Here is a 9117-nt window from a genome sequence, read left to right as displayed (position 1 = left end):
AAAAAAAATTAAATTAAATTAAAATATTCAAAAAATAATAAAATAAAAAGAATGGCATATACCAGCCTGGGCAACATAGTAAGACTCTCAAAAAAAAAAAAAAAAAATTAGCTGGGTATGGTGGCACATGTCTTTAGGAGGCTGAGGCGGGAGGATTACCTGAGCCCAGGAGGTCAAGGCTGCAGTGAGCCATGATTGTGCCAGTGCACTCCAGCCTGGGTGACAGAGCAAGACCCTGTTTCAAACAAACAAAACCCAACATGCCCAGTTCTTCAAGATAGATATGAAGGGCAACTAGACTCTTATAGTTGGATGGCATGGCCAGAACAGTGGTCTTCAAAGTGGGTTCCCTGGACCAGTAACATCATTTGGGAACTTGTTCAAAATGCAAAAACTGGTTCTACTGTCTCAGAAACTCTTGGTGGTGGAGCCCAGCAATGTGTTTTAACAATCCCATCAGGTGATTCTGATATGCATTGCAGCGTGAGACCCAGTGTGTAAAAAGAAACCACGTACCCGAGACGAGCAGGTGTGATTGTTGAGGGAGGCTGCAGGTTTCCTCACATGCCTGCCTGCCATTGGGTGTCTCTGCAAACTGCAGCAGCAGCTGCTATTAGCAAGAGCAGGCAGGTTGCACAATGTGGCTGGTGTCCCTTCTTGCAATTTAACTGGAATGGCACATTGCCAAGGGATCCATGTTCAGAGGGACTTCATGAGAGCAGGTGTCTCACCTTGCACCTGTCCAGGCCTCTCTTCTTCCCTTACTGACAGATCTCCAAATCACTTATTTCTCTTAGCAGCCTCTGCTGCAGAAACAGGGTGGTGCTGCCTCATTTGCCCTGGTTCTTCACCCTGCATCAGATGAACCTCCTGAGGGCCCTTTTTGCTTCTAGGAATGATGATTCCATACCTTACCAGGTCCCCTTGCCTGATAAACCAGAGGTTGGAGAATGAAGAGAGACAGGGGCCTCTGACTTCCCCTGTTGCTGGAGGGATGGCAATAAGGACACAGGAAGACAAATAGACAGACTTGGAGCCCTGAGAATGAGGCAGTGCGTCTCTAGCTCTGAGGTGGGAGAACAGACCCAGAGGCACACTGCACCCTTGCCAGCAGAGGCAGGAGCAAAGCTTCAGTGAGAGAGACTTTCAAGGGAACATCCTGGTGGGCAGTGAATCCTGTCACTGTGGGTGGGGCCAGGGGTGTGGCCCTGGCCCAGAAGTCAGGCAGCATGCTGGTGGGTACTGTTTCTAGCTGGAGGCGCCAGCAGGGGGCAGTGAACTGGGCTGCGACAAGCAGGGCAGATACAGCAGCTTTTCCTGCAGGGTCCCAGTTGTGGGGGTGGCTGCCCTCTTGAGAAGCGGGCTCCCACAGGCCAGCAGGGGCTCCCAGGCCGAGCCTGAATGTGCTTTCCTCTTCTCTTCCAGATCTAACCATGAGCTACCCTGGCTATCCCCCACCCCCAGGCGGCTACCCACCAGCTGCACCAGGTAAGAGGGTCTGGGGTGGGGAGGAGAGTGAATGCTGCCTCGGTACAGTGGCTGGGAGTGGAGAGGGGAGAACAGTAGTTTCCTCCCTCCCCTCCTCCCCTCCTGGCACAGCCCAGCAGGGGAGGAGAGGACAACAGGAGCAGAGGGACAGCCAGTGGGGGCAGGGGCTGGAGAAGAGCATTGAGGCTGAGGCCATGGGAGGCCTGGGTTTGAAACTGGCTCCAGAAAGCACTGGCCCAGGCCCAGGGCTGGGTGTCTTGCCTTACTCTCTAGTAACAGTAGGCAACTGCTGTCACTTTGAGACTCAGTTTTCTTCTCTGCAAAATTGCTTCAAGGATTTCTCCCTCATTAGGTGGTCCTGGATACTGATGAGATAGGCAGGCAGAGCCTCTGACGTGGTGCCCTCCAAAGCATTGCTAGGTGATGGTTGCCCCTTGCCACCTCTCCTACCCTCTGCTCAAGGTGTATGGGTTTGCAGCAACAAGATCCCCCTTGCCAAGAGAGGAAGTGGAGGCAGATGCTAAGGGTCAAAGGTCACTCATTCCCTGTTTTCTGCAGGAGCTGTGGGTAGTCACATGGAGAAGTCGTCTTCTCTGGCCCTGGCCCCTTTTGGTCCTCAAATGAGATTTGGTCCCCACTGTGGGAAAGGAAATATGAGGGCTTATGGGACCAAGGGGAGAAAAGGGCCATTCCAAGGCTGGTCATCCTGAGGGTGCCTGAGCCGCTGCCCCTCTCCCCAGGGGCCCCCCAGCATCATTCATTTCTCTGGAGCTAAGGTCCTGTGGTTTGAGCACCACTGACCTGCAGGCCATTTACCTTCCCTCCCGTTCAACAGGTGAAGAACAGACTCAGACCGAGAGGTGGCTCAGCTGCTGTCCCAGAGCACATTAGGGGCTGAACTGGGCCACTGCCCTCTGAACAAGCCCACCCCAGGTTGGCTGGCACTGGCCTCAGTTCCCTCTCTGTAGTAGAAATCCTGCCACTGCCACCTTTGCTAGCACAGCTGAACAGCCTCTGAGTAGCAACAGAGAAGGAGGCAGGAGATTTAGGGAAGTTCTTCCTGGAGGGTCTGGAGCCCTGGAGATGAAGAGCCGATCCGAAGCTGCCATGGACAGGAAAGCATCTAACAGGCCAGAGATGTCGAATGCCCATCGGGCACCCAGCTGAGCCCTGCAGGCGTTAACTCAGTCTTCATCACAGCAGTCTAGGCATACACTCACTATGAGCCCATTTGTCAGCTGAGGAAACAAGCCTAAGGAGGGTGAAAGCCTTGCCCCAGGGCACATACCAGTCCTGCTGGTTTCAGAGTGGGCTTTTCACCTCTGTTTCTTCCTGTCCTCTTGTGGACTGGTATCTGTGTTTACCATGACCCAGCCCCGTCTCCCTCCAGCCTCTTATCCTGCTTCTCCCTGCCTTTTACAGACTTGTAATAACCAACAGCCAAAGCCCCTCCCGCCAATGCCTTCGCATTACTGAAATCTCAGAGCACCCTATGGTCACCTCTGACATGGGCTCAGCGTGGTGTCCCACAACAGTCTGTCTTTGTCTGTCTTCCCGCTCCATGATGGTGAACTCGGGAGGGCAGAGCCTGCCTGGGCTTTCCCAACCTCCTTAATACCCCACAGAGGGTCTTGGGAGTGATTGGGGAACTCCACCTTCCTCCCTGGGAAGAGGGGAAGGTGTCCCCTCCTCTGCCAGTGGGCTAGGGGGAGACTTTCCCCCTGGTGTTTTCATGTGGTCTGTGGGGTCCCGAGGCTCGAGGCTCTACTGGGCCTCCCTTCCTGACCACCTGGGAGCTCGCATCTCTGCCTTTCCCCGTGTGGTTGGGGAACTGGTAGGGGCCAAATGGCTTGATGTTGCTTTCAGGTGGTGGTCCCTGGGGAGGTGCTGCCTACCCTCCTCCGCCCAGCATGCCTCCCATTGGGCTGGATAATGTGGCCAGCTATGCGGGACAGTTCAACCAGGACTACCTCTCGGGAATGGTGAGTCCAGCCTTCCTGCTGAGGCGGCCCTGGGGCCACGCCTGCGTGGCCAGAGGAATCAAAGCTGCTGGCCTCTGGGGCTCCAGAATTGTCTGTGTGTGTGTTGCTGTGGTATGTAGTGTGTTGAGCTGTACCTCAGAACAGGGTTTTCATCAGGCTTCTGCCACCCGCTCTCTGCCCCTGTCTGGGTCTCACTTTTCCCATCTGTAAAATGGGGGGGAGGGGAACCAGATGATCTCACAGGTCCGTTTTAGCCCTGCGGGGTTAGGGTCGGGAGGGTGGTGAGGGTGTGTGCATGAGTGTGCATGCACGTGCTATATATGAGTATCCACATTCATGTACCTGCGTGTGCGTGTGTGTACATATGGAGGGCTCTTGTGGTTAGGCCTGGGTGGGTGTGTGGCAGGTGTCTTGGGCAGACATGCTACTTTTTAAATTTGTTGTTTTGCTTTTAAAATAATACATTTTATGATTTGAAAACAAACGTATGCTTAGAGGAAATTATGCAACCAATTACACACCCTAATTTGTGCCAGGCCCAGTTCTAGGCACTGGGGATATGTGAATAAAATAAACAAAAATCTGGACCGTGCTGCATTTATCATCTATGGGGAAAAGACAAGCAGTAACTTAAGTCAACGATGTGATGTTATTGAAAGTGTAGGTGCCATGGGAACAAGATGAGCAGGGTAAAGGGGTCAGGAGTGGGGGTGGGGTGATGGAGGGATAATGATTTTAAGTTGGCAGTAAGGTGGGTCTGGCTGAAAAGAGGATGTGTGAGCAAAGACCTGCAGCAGGGGAAGGAAGTGCTGTATGGATGTCTAGGGAATGCCAGTGCCCTGAGGTGCCAGGGGGCCTGAGGTGCTTGGGGACATGGAGGAGAGGCCAGTGTGGCTAAAGTGGAAAGGTGAGGGGATGAGATGAGAAATGAAGTCTGGGGATCCAGCTCTTGCAGGGTGTAGGAGGCTATTCATCCTAAGGATTTAGGCTTTTATTCCTGGTGAGTGCAGATTCACCTGAACATGCCTGCCAGAGGTGTCTGTGGGTAGCAGGCTGATGTGATGGCGGTGCCCCCAACCCTGAGTATGGGACCCACATGCCTTCTTGGGCAGTGAGCTCTTAACCTTCACCCAGGTGGTCTGGGATGGGAGGAGCAGCCATGTGGAGAGGGAAGGCATTTCCCCTGCAGAAGGGGGTGAGGATCTCTGGTTTGCATCCAGCCGCACTGTTTACTGGCTGTGTAGCTTTGAGCAAGTATACTCATTCTGTGGTCTGTGAAATAGGTATAACAGTACTTCATGTTCCATAAGCGGAGACACTGTGAGGACTGACTTGGCTTACATATGAAAAAGCGTGGAGGGACAGAGTGCAATGGGGCCCGTTGGCCTCATGCTCTGCTTTGTGTCCTTGCAGGCGGCCAACATGTCTGGGACGTTTGGAGGAGCCAACATGCCCAACCTGTACCCTGGGGCCCCTGGGGCTGGCTACCCACCAGTGCCCCCTGGGGGGTTCGGGCAGCCCCCCTCTGCCCAGCAGCCTGTTCCTCCCTATGGGATGTATCCACCCCCAGGAGGAAACCCATCCTCCGGGATGCCCTCATATCTGCCATACCCAGGGGCCCCTGTGCCGGGCCAGCCCATGCCACCCCCCGGACAGCAGCCCCCAGGGGCCTACCCTGGGCAGCCACCAGTGACCTACCCCGGTCAGCCTCCAGTGCCACTCCCTGGGCAGCAGCAGCAGCCAGTGCCGAGTTACCCAGGATACCCAGGGTCTGGGACCGTCACCCCCGCTGTGCCTCCAACCCAGGTGAGTGTCAGCCCACTGCCTCCCTCGGCCCAGGCCTGGGCCCCGAAGACTGGAGACACATGGTCCAGTAGATGGGGAGACAGGGAAAGGCGCAGGCCTCCAGCTGCAACTTCTTGTTTTAACAAAGAGTGTTGGCCAGGTACAGTGGCTTGTGCCTGTAATCCCAGCACTTTGGGAAGCTGAGGTGGGCAGATCGCTTGAGCCCAGGAGTTCAAGACCAATCTGGGCAAAATGGTGAAACCCTGTCTCTACTAAAAATAGAAAAAAAATAGCTAGGCATGGTGGTATGCGCCTGTAGGCCCAGCTACTCAGGAGGCTGAGGTGGGAGGATCATCTGAGCCCAGGAGACAGAGGTTGCAGTGAGCCGGGGTCATGCCACTGCACTCCAGCCTAGGCAACAGAGTAAGACCCAAACAAACAAACAAACAAACAGCAACAACAACGAGAAACAGAAAAAGAGCGGCACCTTCTTGCAGACTCCCCACCTCTGGGTTGTGTTGCTTAAGGCCCAAGGGAGCTGCCCTGTTTCTCCCAGTGTGATGAGACACTCCACATGCGGGTTGGGTCAGAACGCTCCTGGCAAGTACTCCTTATTCCTCTGTGTCATTCACTGCCTGGGCTGTGTGTTTTGTAAGAACTGCCCAGGCCACCTGTCTTAAGCCTTTGTGCCCAACAGCGTCTTCAGTCCCCTTGATATGCACCCCCCACAGACAGGTTTTGGAGGATTCTTAAAATTCCCTTTGGGTAGGGAAAATGTTGGCAGTTCCTCCAGGGTTGATCTTGGCTCATTTTGGAGAACAGTTCATGTTTGCAGAGCCTAGAATTCGTTGTCATGGTTATATGGCCCAACCAGCCAGCACAGGGATATGGTATGTGCTTGATGACTATTTTTAGACAGAGGGTCTCCTTTCCTCCTTCCCTTCCATACCTACACGTTCCCCCACCCCTGTGCCATCCTCCAGCCTCCCTCCCTTATCTTTTCCCTGAGCTGCCCCCATAATTGTGTTATAACCAGTTTGTACCAGCTCCTAGGAAGACAATCCACTGGGAGACAGTATAACCTGGAAAGTTCAAATTTGCTGGGTTGTGCAGCTGTCAGGGTGTGGAGGAAGTCCGGCAGGTTTTAGTCTAGAGAACAGTGCCAGGGAACCAGTGCTAGATCAAGAGGTCGTCAGGCTGCCATGCACAGTTGTGGAGTCTGAATACCTGCATCTGCTGGAGGGTTCACATGGGCTAGCCAGCCCAGTTAGGAGTACCCACGTGTGCTCACGTGCTGTGGAGACCAGTCATCTATGAGAGAGGCCACAGCCTCTGCTCCTGAGGCTTGCCCTTCATCGGAAGCCTGAGCCCCAGCCCTGGAGGACCTGGGCACTGGGCAGATTTACAGCGTCAGGTTTCAGCTATAGGTGGGCTCCCAGCCACTGGAGCCAGGAAAAAGCTTCCGTACTAGAACACAAGGCCAGATAACAGTCAAGTTAGGCAGACTTGGCGTAGAGTCCTCTGCGTTGTTGACTGTGGGTTCCTTTAGATACTCCAACTCTTAGAGAAAGGGCTGCTCCCAGAGTCTAGGGGTGGAGCAGTCTTGAATCTGGGGAAGGTGGCATATGTATCATCTTACCTGTGACTGTTTGTCCGAGTAGTTTGGAAGCCGAGGCACCATCGCTGATGCTCCTGGCTTTGACCCCCTGCGAGATGCCGAGGTCCTGCGGAAGGCCATGAAAGGCTTTGGTAAGAGACCCTGGGTGGCTCAAATCCTACCCCCTGCCCCCTATTCCCCAGGCAGTTTCACAGTGGCTCTGTGGGCTAGGGTAGCTGGGGGACGCAGACCTGGCCCCAGTGGTAATAAAAGAGAAGATGGATGTGGGATTGTGGCTGTCATGCCCAGAACATTTGAGGCACCCAGGCCAGGGAAGTCTCAGCTGCAGAGCATCTCATAACCCCTGCCCGACCCATCCCTGCTGCCTCTTCCTCCAGGGACGGATGAGCAGGCCATCATTGACTGCCTGGGGAGTCGCTCCAACAAGCAGCGGCAGCAGATCCTCCTTTCCTTCAAGACGGCTTATGGCAAGGCAAGCTGCGGGGTGGGGGCGCGGGACAGCGAGGCGTGTCCTGAGCTCAGCACAGCCCTGCTCACCCCTGCTTTTTCTTGGGTGGGCCCGGGTCTCCCGGATGGACAGTAAGGAGCAGGAGGGCATTTCCTTCTGCCCACCCAGCGGGTGACATCGTTGGGAGGTGAAGGATGCCACAGGGTGCCAAGGTTGGCTGAGAGGCTCCAGACATCTAGCCCTGGGTTCTAGCCCTTGCTCTGCCACATCTCACTAAGGTTGTGGCCACATCATTTTCCTTCCCCTGCCCTCTTCATGACCACCCTGGGGGGTTTAGCTGATGTAAGAACTTTGCAGGGAAAGGCTGTGAGCACTGCTCAAGTACGAGGGGCATGTATGAGCGCATTTTGAACTTCTGGGTTTTTGAATCTTAGAAAGGTAAAAATTGGGTAAATATTGATTAGATTCATGTTCTAGCCCAGTGCTTCTCACACTTCAATGTGTCACCGATCCCCTGGGCATCTTGGTAAAATGTGGTCTCTGATTCGGGAGGTTTGGGGCAGGCCTGAGAGCAGGCTTTTCTCTCGGGCCCCTGGGGGATGTCCGTGCCGCTGCTCCTTGAATCTGGGATATGGCTCTTAGTAGTCACCTCCTGTGGATTTTTAAAATAGACTTTTTTTGTTTGTTTGTTTGTTTGTTTGTTTGAATATCCAATCAGGATTTGATCAAAGATCTGAAATCTGAACTGTCAGGAAACTTTGAGAAGACAATCTTGGCTCTGATGAAGACCCCAGTCCTCTTTGACGTATATGAGATAAAGGAAGCCATCAAGGTGTGTACGTGTGTGTGTGTGTGTGTGTGTTTTCATGCATTCATGCATGTGGACACACAGCCCAGAAGGAGGCCTGGACAGTGTGCTGTGTTCTAGCCCACTCGTTAGTTGCTGTTATCAGTATGGCTCCCAGGCCTTCCTGGGTTAGAGTCCACGTGCTGTAGAAAAGGGAATTCCCTGTGATTTCCCCAAGAGGCGAGTGATGCACCCGTCATCATCAGGGAGCCTTAAGTCTCTCTCCATCTGGTCTCTCTCCATCTTAAAGAAATGGTGGAGCTAGGGTTTGAAGGTGGCAAGTCTGTGGTAAGCAGAGGGGTAGGAGGCCATGGTTGGTATCGTTCCCATTCTTTAGGACTCTGTTACTAGCAAATGACAGAAACACAGTTCAGTTTAAGAAGAACAAAGGTGGAGAATCAGTTATGTGGGTAAAGCCAAGCTGCCTGGCATGGAGAGGGCCAGGCCAGATGTCTCTCTAGTCTCTGCCTCTCCTGAGCGCCTGCTCTTCTGTCAGTTTCTGTGCTTCTCCTGCCATGGCTGCTTCATGCGGGGTTGGGGAGGGGTGCGTGTTGATCACTCTCCGCGTACCTATGAGACCCAGCTCCAGAAGAATCCAGCAGGGTCTCCAAACAGGGGCAGGTTCTGACGGGCCCAACTTGGGCTCACTGTTTCCTCCAGTCCTGTGGGTTTTGACTGAGGGGCGGATCCTGTCCATTCTGTGCAGTCCCACAGCTCTGTGTGCACCCCGCGGGCAAGGGCAGGCAGCACAGTCCCGCAGCTCTGTGTGCACCCCGCGGGCAAGGGCAGGCAGCGCAGTCCCGAAGCTCTGTGTGCACCCTGTGCGCTAGGGCAGGCAGTACAGTCCTGCAGGCCTGTGTGCACCCCGCGGGCGAGGGCAGGCAGCGCAGTCCCGCAGCTCTGTGTGCACCCTGTGCGCTAGGGCAGGCAGTACAGTCCTGCAGGCCTG

General features: G+C 54.3%; 1 protein-coding gene across 5 annotated transcripts in view; it reads left to right on the top strand.

Annotated features, from left to right (window-relative positions):
* The window catches only part of ANXA11 (annexin A11), a 54988-nt gene that overhangs the window by 36332 nt on the left and 9539 nt on the right, over window positions 1–9117 (top strand). For 4 of the 5 annotated variants that reach the window (XM_011975642.1, XM_011975625.1, XM_011975616.1 and 1 more), the window contains 6 exons: window positions 1426–1488; window positions 3355–3470; window positions 4884–5276; window positions 6917–7004; window positions 7251–7345; window positions 8040–8153. In XM_011975642.1, the coding sequence (XP_011831032.1) occupies window positions 1434–1488; window positions 3355–3470; window positions 4884–5276; window positions 6917–7004; window positions 7251–7345; window positions 8040–8153 (861 nt within the window). In that variant the 5' untranslated portion in view covers window positions 1426–1433. Of the gene's footprint in view, window positions 1–1425; window positions 1489–2421; window positions 2665–3354; window positions 3471–4883; window positions 5277–6916; window positions 7005–7250; window positions 7346–8039; window positions 8154–9117 lie in introns of all 5 variants that reach the window. The other variant, XM_011975650.1, reaches the window with a different exon arrangement.

The sequence above is a fragment of the Mandrillus leucophaeus genome, unplaced genomic scaffold (assembly GCF_000951045.1).
Source record: "Mandrillus leucophaeus isolate KB7577 unplaced genomic scaffold, Mleu.le_1.0 Scaffold1010, whole genome shotgun sequence".
Taxonomy (NCBI): Eukaryota; Metazoa; Chordata; class Mammalia; order Primates; family Cercopithecidae; genus Mandrillus; species Mandrillus leucophaeus.
The sequence above is the reverse complement of the archived record's forward strand: the minus strand, read 5'-3'. Positions and strand labels throughout refer to the sequence as shown.